The 20,010-nt window shown below is 41.2% G+C and overlaps 3 protein-coding genes across 4 annotated transcripts; 1 reads left to right on the forward strand and 2 right to left on the reverse strand.

Moving 5' to 3' along the window:
* Positions 1-554: 554 nt before the first annotated feature.
* Positions 555-7,209, reverse strand: cyb5d1 (cytochrome b5 domain containing 1). Of its 2 annotated transcripts, none has more exons than XM_079491721.1 (5): positions 7,146-7,209; positions 6,716-6,855; positions 4,833-4,909; positions 4,248-4,466; positions 555-1,511 (listed from the first exon to the last, which is right to left on the reverse strand). In XM_079491721.1, the coding sequence occupies exons 2-5, from the start codon at positions 6,828-6,830 to the stop codon at positions 1,278-1,280; spliced, it is 645 nt and encodes a 214-aa protein (XP_079347847.1). In that variant the 5' UTR covers positions 6,831-6,855; positions 7,146-7,209; the 3' UTR covers positions 555-1,277. The 2 variants fall into 2 exon arrangements, with proteins under 2 accessions (XP_079347847.1, XP_079347846.1); XM_079491720.1 differs by having other exon boundaries at positions 7,086-7,203.
* naa38 (N-alpha-acetyltransferase 38, NatC auxiliary subunit) lies at positions 7,142-8,814 on the forward strand. Its single transcript, XM_079491722.1, has 3 exons — positions 7,142-7,295; positions 7,800-7,974; positions 8,134-8,814. Exons 1-3 carry the CDS (start codon positions 7,254-7,256, stop codon positions 8,256-8,258), a joined length of 342 nt encoding a protein of 113 aa, XP_079347848.1. The 5' UTR covers positions 7,142-7,253; the 3' UTR covers positions 8,259-8,814.
* A 2,033-nt stretch (positions 8,815-10,847) lies between these two features.
* Positions 10,848-19,871, reverse strand: dnajc3b (DnaJ (Hsp40) homolog, subfamily C, member 3b). Its single transcript, XM_079491719.1, has 12 exons — positions 19,368-19,871; positions 18,354-18,464; positions 17,542-17,666; positions 16,982-17,056; positions 16,220-16,363; positions 15,127-15,308; positions 14,349-14,468; positions 13,644-13,749; positions 13,009-13,129; positions 11,724-11,856; positions 11,454-11,602; positions 10,848-11,226 (listed from the first exon to the last, which is right to left on the reverse strand). Exons 1-12 carry the CDS (start codon positions 19,450-19,452, stop codon positions 11,081-11,083), a joined length of 1,497 nt encoding a protein of 498 aa, XP_079347845.1. The 5' UTR covers positions 19,453-19,871; the 3' UTR covers positions 10,848-11,080.
* Between the last annotated feature and the right edge of the window lie 139 nt (positions 19,872-20,010).

Below are 20,010 nucleotides of genomic sequence, written 5' to 3' on the forward strand. Positions count from 1 at the left end.
CTCCCTCCCTAAAAAACGTACACATTGTTACACGAACAGGGGTGTGTGGCTGCATGTAAGTTACATTGTTACTTGTTTGTTTTCTCCCCCCCGGATCACTGGCGGATTCGACAGACTTGCCTGGTATAACTGTCACTTGCAAGATCACACGCAACAACTCTCCCTTTCTGCATTGCAGACACCGACAGAACGAAATCTATCAAATATGGCCACCTTATAATTCGCCGGAGCCCCCACCGTGGTATAAAAAATATTTTGGAGCAGGAGGGGCGTGTGTGTGTGCTGTGCGTGTGTGCTATGCGTGCGCGCGCGCGTGTGTGTATTTGTATATGAGTGCTGGGGAGGGATTGAGAGAGGGGGGTTGGGAAAATCTGCCGCAGCCATGCCCAGACTTACATCAGATTGTATTGCTTAAAAATTAACCACTTGTGGTGAGGATGAAAGCAATGCAAAAAAAAGAAGAAAAAAAGAAAAAAAAAAACTACATTTCCCCGCTAGACTGTTCCACCTCAAAGGATTTAATAATAATCAATTTAAGTAGACGACAAAGACAATTCTGGAGTTCTACTGTACAACACAGACTCATAAGCAAGTGTAGTACTGTCACCTGTATGGCAGTAGTATGGCCATGAGAATCCCTAGACCTCAGCCAGACTTCAGTTGCTCCACTCAGGGCACCTTTGTTTGGGCAAAATTATTGCATAGAAATTGTGGAAACGATAGAAAATGCACAAGGCAAAATATTATAAATGACTGCCACTGTGCTTCAGAACCTGCAACGTGACTGCTGCATTAGCTACAATGTTTTTTGAGTGCACATTAAAACCATGAAACGTATAATGTATTATTTTACGCTGAAGTTCATGTGTATTGAATATCCTAAATTATTAATTGCACAGAAAATAACAGGAAGAAAAATGTTTCGGGGGAAGTGAAAAAGCAGCCTGGTAGAGTGACAAGTGACAACAGCGCAAGAAGGTAAGAAATAATAAATGTCATTGGGGATTGCTTTCTTAAATTATCTACTTTTTTTAATTAAGGAAATTCCTTGATTCTCTGAACCTTTCAATGCAGTCTAAACATATAACATATAAAAGAGTTGTGCCAAGGATCTCCATAAGAGAAGATTTGTGATAAAAAATAGCAAAACCGTAACATAGGGTTAAAGTGATCTAACTGATTTTGATGCTATAATTAACACATCTTTCTGGGGTCCCACTTTGAGAACCACTGACCTAAGGGGTCTTGTAATATGACTGGGGTGGTGGTGGTGGGCCTTAGGGGTCGTAGGGGAGGTGGTAATTGTAATACAGCAAGATGCCCGGGGTGTAGAGTTCAGGGTCCATGCGTAACCGGTGTAAGTCCTCATCGTCATCCACTAAGCCATTTTGGCTCAGCGTCTTGCCCATGTCCAGGGGGACTCCGTCGTGCTTCCAGGTGTACGTGGAGGCGTTTGAGTTGCAGCGTAAGTAACGCTGCAGGATCTCCTGCAGTGTCTCCTCTGAACACACCTAGGCCAAACCAGAGGAGAGACATGAGTGATAGAGGGCTGTCATCCCTGGATGACAACAGGCCACGCGACAGATATGATGTATATTATACCACTATCACTGTCTTGGGTAGAACAGTGGTTATCACTGCACCTTTTAGCTCGAGACCCAAAAAGAAAAATGTGATGTCTCAAACTTAACAAAGTTAACCACGTAAGCCCTATTTAATAGTGAAATTAACCAGATCGACGTGTTGTGAGCTTGTGGATCTAGGAATTGATCTAGATTTAGATCCATTTGTATAGAGTACTGTACAAAATTGTTGATTAAACACTGTAAGTGTAAAAATAAATATCTGGGTCCAACTTTTATTGACGATATGGCAGATATTTAGCACTTTATTATATTGTGAAAATAAACAAAATAAAACATGAATGAAATATTTTGTATGAGAGCAGTGTTCCAGACAGTACAGGGTGTCACACTGTAATTACAATCTAGGCTTAATACTTTGACATTATGGGCATGTCAGTATAGGAGAAATTTGTCAGAATTGTCAACAAAATTTCAAAAATAGTGAAAATAGCTGAGCTTGTACATTGTCTATTTTTGGTATTCATCGTAGTAGCGTACTGTACTGTATGGCTTACATGGTTAAGGGATTTACAAGGTCTCAAGTATTACTATGGTGTCCTGCAGGTTAACTGAATGCATTTACATCTAGCCTGGCATGGCCAGAATAATGATTTTTTATTATTAACCAGACCAGTTTCAAGGCTAATTTACATCATGATGTATGTATGATGACCCTACAGGGCATACTTTATTTCATTCTATTCAATGCTGAACAGATAATTCACCTATATCTATAATGTACAGACGGCTTCTATTAAAAATGCTTTTATACTAATGCATCAAGGATGTGTTCGTTTATTTTAATTTTTTTAGCACATACACCAGCTTTTGGTGTATGTGCTAACACAAACTTTGTCCTCCACAAACATTAAATGCTATTGACAATGAATGGACAATTTTAAGTGTTCATGTAAACAAACAGGATATTACAATGTTTGTTTAGACTAGAGCACTTGTGATGTAAATCGTTTGCCAGCCAAGTCTATGGTTTGTTTAGATCAGGACACTAAATCATGATGACGTCGTATGTGGCCGCCGATATATATTTTTTACCATTATGATTCTGTGCTACTCCGACAGGTGGCTGAACCAGTCCATCTGTCACCTAGTGACAAACAGTGGAGAAGTATGGAGATGTATGCCTAATCCAATGGTACATACCATACAGGAGCAAAAATGAGATGTCAGTGTTAAGAAAAAAGCAAAAGAGATGCACGTGTTCATGTGTGACGTGTCTCACGCCTGTACACTGTATCAATGTATTTGTATCTAGAAGTGGAGCCCCACTGAGCCTCTGGCTATGGAGGATGCTGCTGCTGCCAGATAGGGCAGTTGGCGGAGGGAGACTGCTCTCTGTCCCCAGCACTAGAGGAGCTATGCTGTGCATGCGCTTGTGTGTTACGCGTGTACATGTCTTGTGGCATTTGCACCCAAATGTGTGTATAGGGGGAGTGTGACTATGATTTGCACGTGTGGTGTGTGTGTGTGTGTGCGCGCGCACGCACTGTACATAGTGTGTGCTACAGAGGGTAAGCCAGGACTCCCTCATACGCCCAAGGCCCCGACACACTGTACTACTGTGCTGCTCCACCCCCGTGTCAGTTTGGCAGGGATTCATGTCGTGGATGAGAGGGGAATACGCCTCCCCGGTGTGCTGAGTGCCAGCTAACCCACATTTTATGCAGTGTGAAGAGAGAAGACGCCGGCACCTGCGCTCCATTCGCTACAATGCTGTGTTAGAACAGTGGGAGCCCTGGTGAGCAGATAATGGCTCAATACCGTTCAGACAGCAGGGGCTTGTAAAGGGGGAAGTCTTTCAGAAAGCAGTAAAGTCACAGTCAGTGCTGTCCCTTCACATTAGAGCCGCATCTTTTGTCTCCACCAGGCCGAAGGCATGGGGAGAGAGTATGTTTTGCACTCCTTCTGTGTGTCCGCGTGCCCAAGAAATGGCACCCTTTTCACATTGGCTTATTATAGCGCCACCAGGAGGCCACAAAACCTGACCTGGAGACCTGTGCCCCGAGGGGCACTTTTTCTAGTTTGTACTGTTATCTTATCCACCATGGGCCCCATCTTACCTTACCCCTTATGCCAAAACATTTTAGGCATTTTTATGCCTAAAAATATTTAAAATGTTTGTTTTTTTGTTTTTGTTTTTCAAAATAGTATAAAATGCCAAAAAAAAGTTTAGGCATAAGGGGTAAGGCAAGATAGGGCTCAAAGTCTTTTGTCTTGCACAAGTCACCTGAGATTTGAAGTTATGATCATAGCCTTCAAAATGTCTTCAGAATCACATGCACAGATTTCACCTGCTGGCTACAACATTTAAGCCTCTCTGAAAACCAGAGCAGTTCTAGTCAACATCCATCCGCAGGATTCAGAACAGTCCACAAGCATCCTCTGAGACAGAAACGGTGTCATCTTATAATAATGAACATGAGTGAGGACCAGTTATATGAAGAAAATGCATGGTCTTTAAAGAAAGAACACAAGTATTTGATCAATTATAGTCAATTTTCACAGTATGAGCTGGAGTCAGCACTTTCTCCATACATCCCATAGACTTGTACCACTAGTTTTAACTTAAGTGTATGTGTAGTGCATCTTTCTTAAATAATTCACCTCCAGCCTTTTCTCCTGTTTTGTCAATGTGTTGATGATACGTATCCACCTGGTTTTAGCAGTGAGTAGCCCCACCACGTACTGTGGATCTTTCCACCAGGGATATCCGAAGTCATTGGCCCAGTCTGTGCGAGGGCAGGAAGGGGGCACATGAACAAAGCGCCCCCTAGGGGTGTAGTACTTTCTACAGCCAGTCACAGGGTCAATATGGGTTCGAATCTGAGAAATGAGGAACAATGAATGCACGACGTGAGAGAACAAACCTTTACTGTGTTCAGTACAAGGTTATAATAGTTAACTAAAACTAACTAAAAAACGAAAACTAGAATTAAAAAAACATTTTAGTTAACTGAAACTAAATAAAAAATAAAAATAAATTAAAAACGATAACTAAACTGAAACTGTATTGTGTGTTCACAAAACTAACTGAAATTATAGAAAAAATACCCTTAGTTATAAACTAACTAAAACTAACTGAATTAGAAAAAAAATAGCCAAAACTAACTAAAACTAAACTATAATGAAAAAACCAAAGCTATTATAACCTTGGTTCAGTACTGATTAGTTTTTGTTATTATTACTCACATCTTTGGTTTCGGGGTCAAACCAATGGCTGATATCCTTTCCTGCACACTCTGCAATAGGCATCAGAAGAACATCACCTAGAAAAGAGAAAATGTTAGTGCTAAATACTGTTAAAAGGTTAGAATTAAAAAAAAGTATCACAGACCAGAGCCTCACAACTCTAATGAGTCCAGTGGTCCAAGGGTGGGCGGCGGTGGCTCAGGGGTAGAGTGACTGGATGGTAACTGCAAGGTTGCCAGTTCGATCCCAGGCTCCCCCAGAGTTAGTGTCGAAGTGTCCTTGAGCAAGACACTGAACCCCTAATTGCTCCTGATGTGCTGGTTGGTGCCTTGCATGGTTTCTGCCGCCATCAGTGTATGAATGTGTGTGTGAATGGGTGAATGTAATGCACAATCTATGTAAAGCGCCTTGGATAAAGGCGCTATATAAATGCACCATTTAAGGTTCAACCGCTTTCCCCACCACGGCAGGACGAAGAGCCAGCAAAGCGTCTAAATTGAGAAAAGTTCAACTTTGCAGCTGCTGCTGTGTGCTTAGGTGACTGGTGAGACTGCTCTGAAGCTGCGGTGGACTTGGTGTACACAACAAAGATGGACAGAAAAAGACTATAATGGAAGTACCAAATATTTGAACTAGCTGATGTAGATGTGAAGTTAATCAAGATTGAGCAACTGCATGGTATATATATTTAAGTGTATAGGTCATTTACAAACAAGCTGACAGTGACTGGCACTCTGGCAGTGGGATTTCCTGGCAGGCGCAGTGGGGCTCTCGCTGGACCCCAGCGAGAGCCCCACTGCTCTCGCCTTGTATCCCATAACAGGGGTCACCCCACTGCATGCCCCACGGCATCGACCGCTAAACCCGTCGATGCCAAACTTTGCACACACACTCCCTGGATAACCTCACGTTGCGATACTAATATACCACTGCGCTGCACAGCACTGTGTGGGATATTATTAATCTGCCTCGGGGCATATGCATATGCATATGCATTAGGGGCGGATGAAGTCTGGCTGCGCCACCAGGCTACTCCCTGGATGCAAACGATGAACCTCTGCCCCAGATTTTCCAGAAAGGCCTGTTATAGTGCCACCATGAGGCAGATTTTCACATTTTTACCTATAACTGCACCACACTTACCTATATATAACACACACACACACTCCTTAGAGGCCAAGGACAAACCTTTGACCTGAAAAAACATCTGCCTTTTATAGCGCCACCTGGAGGCCGACTTTTGTAAAAACACATTTTTTGATATTACTCCTCCATATTTTGTCCAAAAATCCCACAAATTGTTACACAGTATCTCTAGTCATGTGCTCAAGGCAGATCTGCCCAATATTTCATATTCCATCCTAATTGTGAACGCATGAACGCAGCGTGCAATTTACGTAAAAGTCTTTCACACACTTTCCTACTAGGCTGAGGAAATCCCACCCTTTTCACATTGGCCTGTCACCAACAGGTGGATTTTTGCAAAACACATTTTTGGAACAAAATGCCTCCAACTTTGACTCCCTTTTAAAAGTAAGTATCCCGTCTTGTATCCCATAACAGGGGTCTCCCTGTCTCTCACTCCAGCTCTTAAGTAAACAGAAAATGCAAAGAATGTTCAGGTCAGGATACCAATCACGATAAACAAGTGAAATATAGGAAGCAATGACACAAACAAGTGAACAAACAGGCATATTTAGAACTGTCTGGAATCCTGGAAATGCATTTTCTGTTTATTTGGTAGACGGTAGAGGGACCCTGTTACTGTAGGTTTCGCACACACTGACAGTCTGACACTGACACGCGCGCGCGCACACACACACACACACACACACACACACACACACGCTTGATTGGTACTCTCTGTACCCTGTGCTACTCACCTTTGAATTGCTTCATCAAAGGTGTCAGATCACACACTTCGCCCAAGAATGACACCCACAAGTCATCAAGTGTGTTATGACAGGACACCTCGCTGGGGGTGAAATACTTTGCCATGTTTTACAAAGGCCACGTCTGCGTTCTGTACAAAACAGAAACAATATCCGAATGAAAACGAATATTACCAAAGCCAAACTATCTATTGAGTTTTTTACTTTACTCTCTCTGTGTGACAACGAAGTCCATAAACAAAGCCCATCTGGTTGCTGTGGCAACCACCACGCGTGATACAAAGTCGAAGAAAGAGAATAATCAAATATTAAATCAAACTTTTGATAAAATAAAATCATGTTGTATGTATTTAAAACATACATGTATATTGTAATTGTATAACGCGGTAACCGGAGAACACCGTATTATTTGACCATTGACCAAAACATTGGACAATATTGGACATCCGCCTTCCGGACGCTCTGGTGGTCCGTCAGCGAAATTGGTCCGCCGGCAGGTTGCAACTGAAAGAGAAGGAGCCGCATAGAAATGGCATCAACAACCACTGAAGAAAATGGTCCATCAATCTATGTATGTGTTTTTTTTGCTCAAAATATTACGTTTAATACTCCATGCTGTTATTTCCTTGTCATGCCATGGAGGAAATTAATGCGCTATTTTCATCAAATTGCGGTAGCAAGGCTTGTTGTGCCAACATGATATGGTGGCTAACTCGTTAGCATCATCTATGTCATGTTTGTTTTTAGGATAATTATCAGTCTAACCATATATGGCATACATTAGCAGTTACTTAATGTGTTTCGGGTCATTGATATGACTAGTTAATTATCTCAAGCAAATCCATATTTCACGTATCCTCGTAACATTTACTTGGTATTTTTGGCCAGCAGTAATTTACTATTAAACATTCCCAAAAGTAATTTCTAAGAATTACAATTTTAGAATGATAAATAACGTGTATTTATACTCGGAGGGCATTATTCTGCAAATGTATGTATTACATAACTAGTAGTAACTTAACTGTGACTGATAAACCACAAACATGATTACATCATTGTTTTTTTTTTTCAATAGATGCAGCCTGAAATGTCGTCATCATTCCAGGCCAGACAGAGGCTGGAGGGGCTGCTAAACAAAAACATGAGGATCAGAATGACAGATGGTCGGACACTAGTCGGTCTGTTCCTCTGCACTGACAGAGACTGCAATGTCATCCTGGGATCAGCTCAGGAGTTCCTCAAATCCACAGGTAGATTAACTAGGTTTGATATTTGACAGATGCTTTCCAGGTTTTAATAGATTAAAATTAATGTCTTCTAGTCCTATAGGGCCATTTGTGTCATGTTATGTTGGAACAGATACATATTTATACCTTCTTTTTTTTTAATACTTTTGTCTCATGTATCAGATATGTTCTCCCAGGCGGAGCCCAGAGTCCTTGGGCTAGCCATGATTCCTGGTCACCACATCATATCCATTGAGGTGGAGGCAGACAGCCTGGCTGACACACAGGGCTATAGAGGCAGCCACTGACCCAAGCCACCACCCTGCGAATGACAAGCAATGCTGGCCAACTGGCAGGAACAAGGACAGTTCTTGGACAACAGCCGAGGAGAGAATGGACTTCTGGAAATGCAGCCATTGAATTCGTCAGCTATACTAAAGAGCTCAATAACACTGTCTCAGTGTTATCATGGGGTTGTCCATCTGCCAAGCTTGAAATGATCCTCTGCAGTGGACAATGGACAACAGGACAATGCTGCGTGTGTGTGCGTTTACATACTTTTATATTAATATCTTGGTATGTAATAAATCAGTCTCTGTAAAGATGTGGATAAATTGTGTAGATTACTAGATTTAACTGTTGCCAGTTGACTTCTTAGAAATTCAGTTGGGTTTCCAATTTTCCATATTTCAAGAGTTACAAAAACTAAATGTAATGCATATTTCCTTATCCAATGAGCATGAAATGAGAACAAGCTTGTTTTAATATTTTAATAGCTGAGCATGTCACAGCAGACTCACTTTGACAACTAAAACCAGAGCCCCCACCAAATGAAACCAATAAAACCTGACCTGCTGGAAGAGAGTTCACTGAAAAGTATTTGTCACATTCAGTTGGTCAAGACAAGGATTTAAAACATTTACAGTTATTCTATGGAATTGTATGGATTTGTTACATTTGTGATACTTAGTTGTCTTCCATATTGTAAATTATAACTTTGCAGTTGAACAAAACAAGTTATCTAATATCTTCCTTCTATTTACACTTAGAACATGTGTAACAGTGATACTGGGGGCCTCATCTATGAAACTGCTTGGATTTGATCTTCAAACATTATAAAAGAACATCTTTTTATTGTACTTTTCCTGATCACCTTGGGATTTGGAAGACATCAATAAGCTTAATCTCTGCAGTCTGCACTATAATCACATCAACGGGAAAGGCTTTTTAAGAAATTGTCACAAAATACTGTCGGCTGTAATCGCCAATACATCTATACTGTACATGTACACTTGCACCCATTTCATGAAGAATTTGCATGAAACAACCACTGCCATTTGATGATTGCCAAAGTAATTTGCAGTACCATGAGTTTGTGTACAATACATCTTCCAATATAGGTGGGCCCAGATGCAATCAAGCATTTGGACGCCTATTTAATGTCAAATGTACAGTAGGCTGAGGTTGACAGTTTCTTTTTTACCAGTGCCTAAAGAGGAAACCTTTCAAACCTAATGCACTGGAACAATGTATGTCCAATTTAAAAAACGTCCTCTCAACAGGACAAACTAGAATTTATAAAAATTCAGTGAAGCTGCCCATTTAACTTCAGCATTATTGGTACCATGCTCCACCAATGGCACTACACAAGACCATATCTTATAGGTCTAATGCACGTTACAATACAAATGTAAACCCGTCTATAAATGAGGCCCCTGATTAACTATGTGAGACTTGGACTCTTCTTTTGAGGAGACTTAAGGAGTGGGACAAATTTGGAGTGGTTCTTCAAACGGTAAAAAGTGCAAGTTTTCAAAGACAAGCCTTGAGGAGTGGAAAAGGAAATAGTAGTTCATTAAGATACTTTTCTGTTGTCCAGAATCCAGAATATATTAAACAAAGTTATTTAAATCAACCATATTTCCATTGGGTTGATATCTTCAATCATAGATAGGAGTGATGCTGTACAGTACCCTTTTCAGGTGGGAACACAATACGGAAGGTAATACGCCTTGACGTAAATATCCAAGTCTTTTCTACTCACTGTCAGTTGGAGAAATTAGAACCGAAAACAGAATTCATGCTTCATTCCTGTCATCTTAGAACGAACAGCAAGCTTGAATATGTTCTTGCTAAAAGTAGAGCCAGGGAACGAAAACTCTAACCACTGTAACCAGTGGTGCCATCAAGCAACATTATAGACATTAGGAGCCTGACTTTAAACCTCAGCCTTCTTTCACTGGAATCTTAATATGTCAGAGCCTACCATTGGAACACTGTCAATGACACATTCCCTTGGGGATTCAGTGTAAATGGAGAACCTCAAGAGATTCTCCCTTGATGTTCTCATGGATCAGCAGCCTTGGTTCCCTTGTTCCTAGCTCCTAGCTCAGGTTTTTCATGCACTCACCAACAGAGCAAACTTTAAATGATCACAGGGTGAGTGATTTCCATTCCAGGCTTCCCACATAATGACTTAAACCCTATATAAACTTATAGGCCCAGTGGGCCTCTCCTGTTTTCACTTTGCACGAAATTTGCAGAAAATAGCAGATCTACAAGCTTGTAGATCTGCTAATTGCTGAGTGTTCGCCCCGAGAATAGGGACGCAAGGATTCATGTGGTTAGAAGAATACCGCGAGCACAAAGTGACTGACAACACATTCCACTTCCAACCAAACGAAAGAGCTACTGCATTAAAAAAAAGGAGTCCCTTAATGGCAGTTCAAAGTATGGCACACAGAAAAGAAAAAGTCAAGACAACCCAAAAGAAAGAAAAAGCACTGGGGGACACAAATGGCCACTTTCAACCATGTTGTCATTTTGAAGGACTACGTTGACCACGGTGACAATCTCATCCAACAGAAACCAATGTGGGTTCCGTTGCTTTTGTGGTGGGGGAGGGGGGGGGGGGGGGTTCTGGATTTTATCCTCTGTACAGCTCAATCCATCACCGAGCAGACGGACGCTGCATTAAAAGTCAAACAACGCACGAAAAATCTCTTAACAGATCCCAAGCTGAGGCTCAGACTCCAGAGTTCTTCCCTTCCACAGATTTTACATTGGCCTCCCATCCTCTTAATATTGTGTCCCGTTTTCCAACAAAGTCATTTATGGACGTCCGACCTCCCTAATTGTATTGGAATTTGAAGTGGAAGTTACCGCCTGACTCAAAGGGGTTGAAGTGGAAGGGCCAGGCCTGCCCGTTTTGGCCACCATTCTGCTGGCTCTCTGGGTCCAATGGGTCCTCGCCAGCATCAAACTTTTCCCGCTTCTCTGTAACGGCAAATGAAAGAGTGAGGAATAGATAATGTAAATAATGTACGATGGCTGAACTACAATTACGGAACAGCTTCCTGATAATGATGTATTAAATCACCTTTATGTCATTGTAAACCTTTTGCATGCTTTGGACACCATAAAGGCAAATTAATCTTCCCTATCTGTGTTCGAAAGAGGAGCAATCTAATCTAATCTAGCAATCTACAGGTATCGGGTCAGACCTGGGTCAGTGAGGACCTCTTTAGCTGAGGCGATGTCGATGAACCTTTTCTCCGCCTCCTTCTTGTCTGCTTCGGACTGGAAGTTGTCTGGGTGCCACTGCATTGCCAACTTCCTGTATGCTTTAATGATCTCCTGCTTGTTGGCACTCCTGAAGATGATAACAAAAATTCTAAAACGGTAGCTCAATTCACTGTAGCTCATATAATAATTATTCATTACGTTTTTGAATTTTGACACATGCCAAGTAGACGTGAAAACTGAATATTAACCTGTTGACCCCAAGGATTTTGTAGTAGTCTCTCTTGCGGGAAACTTTTAGCATTTTCTGTGCTCTATCCAGACCTTCTCTGATCTCATTGTTGTCTCCGTCAAACTCCCTGGCCTCCTGGTAGTCCTCCACCGCTGGCAGAGGATGAGGGATGGCGAGATAGAAAGGGAAAGAGAGAGAAAGGAGAACTTATATAAACAATACATGAGCAACTATGTTCAAATCCCGAACAATTGAATCTGTGAGTCAGATATGTTTGTTGTGTGGTTTAAGGCAAGCCAACCTATGGCTATTAGTGAACAGGTTATTACAAATGTATGAATCAATATAAATATATACTTTTTTTTTTTTAAATGCCCATAACACAATTTAACAATGTACTTCTGTTCCATGTTATAAATGGCATGTCTTTAATTACTAAAGTAAGAGCAAAAAGGAGAGAATGTGTAGACCCACGCCCTCTGCTGGTTGTGTTCAAAACACTTTTTCATTTTGCATGAAAGACGGTTTATAAGCATGCAAGTATGAGAAAATATAATAGCAGAATACTTAGCAGTATGACCGTTTGCTTTTTTTGATCAGATCCCAAATATAACAAGTCATCCAATGAAATGCCTATGGTGACATTTGTGATAGTGATTGTCTTTGTAGTCCATTTTGGAAGAGAAACCTAATAAACACCGGTATAAGTTGTATTTGTCTTATGCTGTCAACTTTTAAATTTGAAACATACAGTTTCCAATATTACTGAAAGGTGTTGCAAAACCTGTAAATTGTATTAGATCCAAGTCATTGTTAAGGGGAATGAAACCCTAGGGCGAATTTGTCATATCGCTCTTAAAAACCGATTCTGGGCGGGAACCCCTTTTGGTGTTTTTAGCATTATGTTATACTTTAGCTATTGAAAAATAGCAGATCTACAAGCTACGAGCTTGTAGATCTGCTATTTTTGAAAAATCGTGAAAATGTGGCGCAAATCTTTGAATATATATTCTTTCAGAGCGAACGTTTTTAACTCAAATCTTTCAGTCGGGTCCCTGGAACAACATATTTTCAGATGGGGGTCGGCGGCCAATTACATAAAATCTTTGGGGTCCTTGACATGAAAATGTTTGAGAATAACTGATATAGAAACATGGGATTTAGAAGACATTTGTAGAATCGTCTAAATGGGTTAAATACATAATTGCAAACGTCTATTTACATTTATATTGCCTGACCCTACACGTCAGATAGCAGTCTAGTCCAGTGACATTCAGCCGTGTGTAAGTAAGGGCCACTACTACCTTTCTCGTACTCCTGGTTAAGGATGAATGCCTCGGCTCTGTCTCGCAGGATGTTGACGTTGCGAGGGTCTCTCTGGTGGGCCTCTGAACAGATATCTATGGCGTCGTCAGCCATTCTAAGCTGGACAGGGCAAAACAAATGAAAGAAAACATTTCAACCCAACTGTACATTAAACTCAGGCCCCTTTTCCACCTTCAACTGGTTCTAGAACTTATTCCGTTCTTTATTGTATCCCTTCTGCATCTTCCAACCTGAATGACACACCCACTTTGGTTCCCACTTCAGGGAAAGAAGTATTTTTTTTGTTCCAGTTTTGAATCAACTTTTAGGGATTTGAACAAATTAATTTGGATATCGCCTACTCTGGGCATGTCATAATATGCAAAAGAGAAATATCTGCCGAAAACAGATTTGGTGAAAAAAAGACAAACATTAGCACACAAAAAAAGTAAAAAAAGTAAAAAAAAAAAAAGTAAATTAATTTATTATTAATAATATTTTAAATAACAAGCTCGTGAGGTGATGCGTTCCGAGCTTGTAGATCTGATCGCTGTTTTCAGTATTTGTAGCACAATGAAGTATACAGGGTTTAAGTGGTTGAAATAATGTTCCAATGTCCATCGGCTCATCTCACCTTGACCAGACAGAAGCAGATCCTCTCCTTGGCCAGGTTGGTGTAGTAAGGAACATTAGGCTCCGTCCTCATCACCGACTCATACTTGTCAATGGCATCTTCATACCTAGAGTAAAGAAAACAAATGTATAGCAAATGTTAGGCTGGGAAATAACCAATAGGACTAAATGCATTTAAAATGTAAACTGGATTATGTATTTTGTCAGTGTTCTGAATTACTGAAGAAGATACCGTAAGTGAAAACTGAGAAGAAGACATAAGTATATATAGGGCTTATATTAAGTGTTTAAATCATTTAGACCTGAGGACTATTATAAAAATGCCTTATAATTCCTGACAAGTTTTCTGAAAAACCCCATGTTTCTATGTCAGTCTATGACATTTTCATGTCAAGAACCACCAAAAATATATGTAATTGGCCACCGACCCCATCTGAAAATATGTTGTTCCAGGGACCTCCCCCAGAAGCAAAGATTTGAGTTAAAAACGTTTGCTCTGAAAGAATATATATATTCAAAGATTTGCACCACATTTTCTCGATTTTTCAAAAATAGCAGACCTACAAGCTCATAGCGCGGCACTCGGTGCCGCACTATGAGCTTGTAGATCTGCTATTTTTCAATAGCTAAAGTACAACATGATGCTTAAAATACCAAAAGGGGTTCCCGCCCAAAATGGGTTAAGGGTTATCAATCAGGTACTGACCTTTCCTCCTGGATGTGCTCCTCTGCAGAGTCCAGCTGCTTGCTGAGTTTCTTCACCTGTTTGTAGTGGCTGAAACACTCCTTATCATCCTGATCCAGCTTCAGACAATCTCGAATGTGACTGCACGTCGACAGATGAACGGACGGACAAAGGAAGGGAGAGACAAAACAACATTTAGACTCGTGTTTCAAACATTCCAGTGCAAAGCATCACCCAAAGAAATTGTCAAAGTTTTGCAAATGGAACCGTTTGTATTGTAATGACTAACACTGTCTAAAACCTGAAAATTATAACACAAAGTGGAAACTTTTGCATGTGATTTGCCCACTAAGCCCAAGGTAGCTGGAATGAAGGGTAAGGTCATTGACGTCATTTTCGCTATCATGCAATTCCAGTCAGACGGCAGATTACACCGGAAGTTTGGTGGAATGCATTGGAGTCAGTGAGAGCCCAGGGACCTGCTCATGAACAAACATCATTTCTGAATGACTGAGACACACTTCTGGCAAGTGATTAGAAAACAACCTGTGATACGTCTTCTTTTATATTCCTGAACCGATTATATGACAAAGGTCTCAATGGTTCATAAATAATGTTTGTTCACGAGCTGGTCCAGCCGGCTCCACTCACTGCCATGTATTCATTGAACATCCCGTGCGAGATTTGCCTCCCATAAAAGTGTCATGGCGCAGCCCAGTCACGTGATCATGATCATTTCCTTCTCTAAGCTTTCTTGACTAAGCCAGGGAAGATTCATCATCCAGATAAATCGGCTCACCCGAGCGAGTCGTGGTGTTCTCCGAGGCTGTAGTGTAACGTGCTCAGCTTCAGGAAGGCAGCGCGGTTGTCATTGCGTAGCCGCGTTGTCGGCGTTAGGTCCAGGATGGCCTTCTGGGGGTCACCCAGGCGGATGTAGCATTCGGCACGGAGCTCTCGTGACTCAGGATCCCACGGGGAGATCTGGAGAGACATAGAGAACCTTTATGGAACATGGATATACCGACACATGGTAACCATTACAACATAATCAGGAATCAGCAGACACAAAGTCATAGAACACCATCACCAGAAGGTAAGCGTAACCAAAGCCACCACGTCCACAACTACCTAGGCCAGGCCACTCAACTTCCACTTTATTGTCATATGCAGTATTGAAAAAGGGTAAAAGATATAGACAGAAAACGGGTCAGAAATGTCAAATAAGTCCTAATAGGAGTAGAGTAAAATATATACAACTGCACTTCGAGTTCGGAGCTGATCAAAAACCTGCCAAGTAGAGGTGCTCCAATTGATTTAAATCAGACCATTTTCACTCCAAGTGACTCCATCTGTGATTGGCAATTTATCCGATCTGGAGAAACTTTTATACCATTTAAGTGGTATAAAACTCAATCAGATATATACAGTAGATTATCGTTTGTGACAGGCCTAGACATTCTCTTCCTCTCCACACAGGAACCGATTTGAGGTAGGTTTTGACATAATTTTGGAAATATTAAAATGTTCCCCTTACGCACAAGTTCCGTATTGGTATTGGCCGATCGTGAGAAAAAAAAGAAAATCACACCCGTGTGAAGTGAGGGGCGCTCTTATCATCGTACATCATGACGTAAAATACACACTATGATAAAGTGTAAAATTGTCCATGGGAATTTAATGTTTGTGTAGGACAGTGCACACACCAAAAGCTGAATATAGGAAGGGGCTAGCGCCCCTCAAACATTCGGTGATCGGTGATTTAAACAACCTGATCAGAGCACCCCTACTGCCAAGCCCAGAGCCTTTGTCGACAAACATTCAGCTTTACAGCCCTGTCAGCCTTTGCAGTCTGTCAGCAGGCCCCGGGGCAGAGCAACAGGTTACTGCTGTACCTCTATGACTCTTTCCAGCACATTGATGGTAGTGCTGTAGTCTCCCTGGTGGTGGGCTGCATGGGCCTCTTCCTGAAGCTCCTCCAGCTCGTTGGTTCTCATCAGCTGGTCCTCGGCCTCCTCCTGGGCCAGGTTACGGTCCAGCTGATAATAATGGGCACAAACATCCACAGCTTAGATATTACAGTTTCCCCATTGACAGTCTACGCTACAGCATGATGACGGGATAAGTATCCTGGTGTTCGTTTATAGGGAGTTTGGATGAGTTTACCAGGGTGGACCTTTTCCCAACTCAACTAACCTAATTTATTGACTGTTTGGGCGGGGCAGATTTAGCTGTTCTTCAAACACCTTTCAACACATTTATTGCTTATATGAGAAATTGGAATACCAAATGATATGTTGCACTTCCTTTCATGAAATGTATATTTTTCAATAGCGAAAATAGCCGATCTATAAGTTCATACGTGTCGCATCCCGCATTGATCTGTATAGATAACAGGTGATAAAATATAGTATAAAATGCTTACATATTTAAGCAGACATACATGTGTTTCTTAATTATACATCAAAAAACAATAATTATGGCTAAAAAGATAATCAATAATTGCAATTGCATCCCTAATCAGCATGCTCAGCAGCCATCTTCAGCAGTATACTACAGGTTGTGATGACAAGAGCATCTTGATCTAGAGACACTAAATAGGAAACGGGGATGGTGATCACCACCTTTCATGGTTCCTTCCGTATGGTGTGACTTACCACTGCCTGGAAGTCCTCCCTGGCCTCATGGGTGTTTCCCTGCTTCAAAAGGATATTTCCCCTCTGCATCCTGGCCTGAATGCACAGCAACGTGGAGACGATGACAAAGGGAGGGAGGTGTGTGAAATTGAGATGAGTAGGTTAGAGAAAGAGAGAAAAGGTTAAATAAATAAATAATGGATTGCATTTTTTGCTCAAACTCTCAAAGCGCTTTACAATGGTTCATTCATACATCGGGAGGTAAATGCACGACTACTTAGTCCGTATACGGGAAGAGTGGGCACCTGCAGGCACCTCAATGTTGCTTAATGTTGCAAGGTTAGCTGAATTTAGACACTAGAATATGTTTTTCACATGTGGAATAATACACTGTGACTGTACGTGATAAAGCTTTTTGCAACATGTGTCTGTCTGTGTCTGTCGTGACCACTCTTCTAGTTACCACTAACATGTATAAAATAAGCTTGCGTTCTTTTGTGTCCGTTTGACTCCCCCACGTAAGGAACAAAACGGACTATGTAGAGGCCTTAATCCTTCAGGTGGAGTTTATGTGAACTTACAGCCAAGAAGTCAGGCTTGAGTAGGATAGCTCTGGTCAGGTCTGGAAGCGCAGACTTGGATTTCCCCATGGCCAGGAACACAGCAGCCCTCTTGTAGTAAGTCAGGTAGTTGTCAGAGTCCCCCTCTGGAAAAATGGTAAAGTGGACGGACGGTAAAGTGGACTGTAAATGGTCACAATTCTTTGTCTTTGGGCAAGGCATTCCAACATGGAACCCATAATGAAAACCGCTTATTCTCTTTTCTTTCATATTTCAGAACCTGCATGGTGACATTCTTTGTCCGACTCTGAACTGAGCCATTTATATTATGACTCTGCAACTCTCAGATGGGTGGGGGTCATCAGCAAGACACATATGAGAGGATATACCCTGGCATCCAAATGTTGGGGCATATCATGAGAGACAAACATTTTCAAAATAAAAATACATATGCAGTATTTAAACGTAAAAAAAATCACACCTGTGTGAAGTGAGGGGCGCTAATATATTAAAGTCTAACTCATGTTGCTATGATTAGGTGATGTAATGGTGATGTAAAACAAACGGTGACAAAACAAACATTAAATTCTCTCTATTGTTAAGGCATTTCATGTTTGTGTTAGGGACAAGATGAGTACATTTTACCATCATTGTCAATGGCGTTTATAAAACAAACATTGAACTAAAAACAAACATTAAACCTGTATATGGGAGGGGCTAGCGGCGCTCAAAAATAGACAGTCCACAGGCTCTCGACAGCGTAATAACTTTGTAGGACAAAGTATAAAATAAGGCTTACGTGGTTAACGATCAAAATGTGGGTGTGACCTTACCCACGGCAGAGTGGTAGTGGGACAAGGCTTCTGCAAGTTGACCAGCTGCCAGAAGCTTGCGGCCCATCTCCAAATGCTGCTCAATCTCCACATGAGTAGCTCCCAAGACACCTGTAACATAAAACCTTACTAGAAATACACTGCTGACAAAGAGTATCATATGCTAATGACATTATGTAAAGAGTATGCTAAAAGCATGACATTTAGCATGCCTTGTCACAGGTTAGCTTAGTCTGTCCACAATGGTGGACAGGCAGCCGATATCAATACGTAGTTTAGCCTGTAAGTTGGCATTGCTGTTTTAATCATCATATAAACCTTTTCAAGAATAATGTAAATGTCAAGATATAACGTATGTGTGGACAGGTTTTTTTAAGTGCCAAGAACGACTTGCTGATTGCAACTAATCTCAGTCTTCTGGGCCAACTGTGATATATATATATATATATATATATAAAACAAACCTTTTCAGCTTCAACAGACAACATTTTACTAGCAGTGACATACTGTCAAACAATGTGTTCATCTGGCATAAACAAAGCTAGCTGGGTAATATAGCAGGCTAGCCTTGGACTAGCATAGATCAGACTTTTACTTTCGTACCGGATGACAAATGCCGATACAATCGATAAAATACATCTATGATAGCCTTGTTGATCAAAGGCTAATAGGAGACCACACAATGGATGCTGCTTGGAGTTGGGTCCCACTGATTAGCTAGAATATGAAATGTTTTGATGCTCCCCAGCCTCCCTGATATGCCAGCCATAAATATAGGGACAAAGTAGTGTAATTTGTGAATTTCATCTCTAGACATTATAATCACAAAGCTTTCAGTTTAAGTTCAGGGGGGATAGGCTGTATTAAAGAGATAACCTCCCTGTGAACACTTCTGGCTCACCCTTTAAAAACAGAAGGCTTAATACTTTTATATTTAAACGCCTTTTGATTAATTGTGTAACATTATATGGTTCACATAAGGTTGTCTTTATGGTTCAGCTAAGGCTGTCTTACCATCCAACTGGAGGTCTAGGATGACACACACCAGAGACAGAGATGACAGGACACCGTTGAGACCTTTCCGCCGCCGCGATTCCATATTTACAAGACTTCACACCTGTTACCTATAGGTGAACGTAATCACGTTTCTGCTTTTACCTTTACGCATATAACTATGTGAATCATTGATCCCGATATTCTTCATGAGCTCATCTTTTATCAGCTACTCCCAGCGCTACAGTGTATTTATGGTCCTGGTCTAAAAAAAAACCCGTGTGAAAATGTGAAACCTCGACAAATGGTTCCGACGGAATATTCGGAGTGAAACAGCGCAAAAATGTCCCCGAAACGGCCGTCTTTGACATTACAGTAATGTCAGATTTCGTTTAGAACTGCGTATATACCGTATACGTGACATGACATTGAATAACTTTAGCAGCTGGGACGCTTTGTAAACTATAACTTCTCTGTCATGTCGCTGCTGCCCTGCATCAGTGTGGTTGGTCCACTGCAGCAACACATCCGTGTTGGCCTTTAAACGTGGGCCGCTGTCATTGGACCAACTATTTTAACTCTCAAAGCAGCGACACTCCCATGTCCTTGTATGGTCCAGAATGCCATTACTTCAAATCGCCGCCTATGGGATTGTTGTTGTTAA

Source organism: Electrona antarctica, assembly GCF_951216825.1.
Source record: "Electrona antarctica genome assembly, chromosome: 21".
In the NCBI taxonomy this organism is placed as follows: Eukaryota; Metazoa; Chordata; class Actinopteri; order Myctophiformes; family Myctophidae; genus Electrona; species Electrona antarctica.

Excerpts from the sequence above, each read along its gene's own strand:
- cyb5d1 (XM_079491721.1), bottom strand. The coding sequence starts at position 6,830 with ATGGCAAAGTATTTCACCCCCAGCGAGGTGTCCTGTCATAACACACTT. Across the intron at positions 4,910-6,715 it reads TTTGATGAAGCAATTCAAAG|GTGATGTTCTTCTGATGCCT; the intron begins GTGAGTAGCACA and ends TCTCTTTTCTAG. Across the intron at positions 1,512-4,247 it reads AACAGGAGAAAAGGCTGGAG|GTGTGTTCAGAGGAGACACT; the intron begins GTGAATTATTTA and ends GGTTTGGCCTAG.
- naa38 (XM_079491722.1), top strand. The coding sequence starts at position 7,254 with ATGGCATCAACAACCACTGAAGAAAATGGTCCATCAATCTAT. Across the intron at positions 7,296-7,799 it reads AAAATGGTCCATCAATCTAT|ATGCAGCCTGAAATGTCGTC; the intron begins GTATGTGTTTTT and ends TTTTTTCAATAG. Across the intron at positions 7,975-8,133 it reads GGAGTTCCTCAAATCCACAG|ATATGTTCTCCCAGGCGGAG; the intron begins GTAGATTAACTA and ends CTCATGTATCAG.
- dnajc3b (XM_079491719.1), bottom strand. The coding sequence starts at position 19,452 with ATGGAATCGCGGCGGCGGAAAGGTCTCAACGGTGTCCTGTCATCTCTG. Across the intron at positions 14,469-15,126 it reads GAACACCACGACTCGCTCGG|TCACATTCGAGATTGTCTGA; the intron begins GTGAGCCGATTT and ends GTCGACGTGCAG. Across the intron at positions 13,750-14,348 it reads GAGCACATCCAGGAGGAAAG|GTATGAAGATGCCATTGACA; the intron begins GTCAGTACCTGA and ends TCTTTACTCTAG.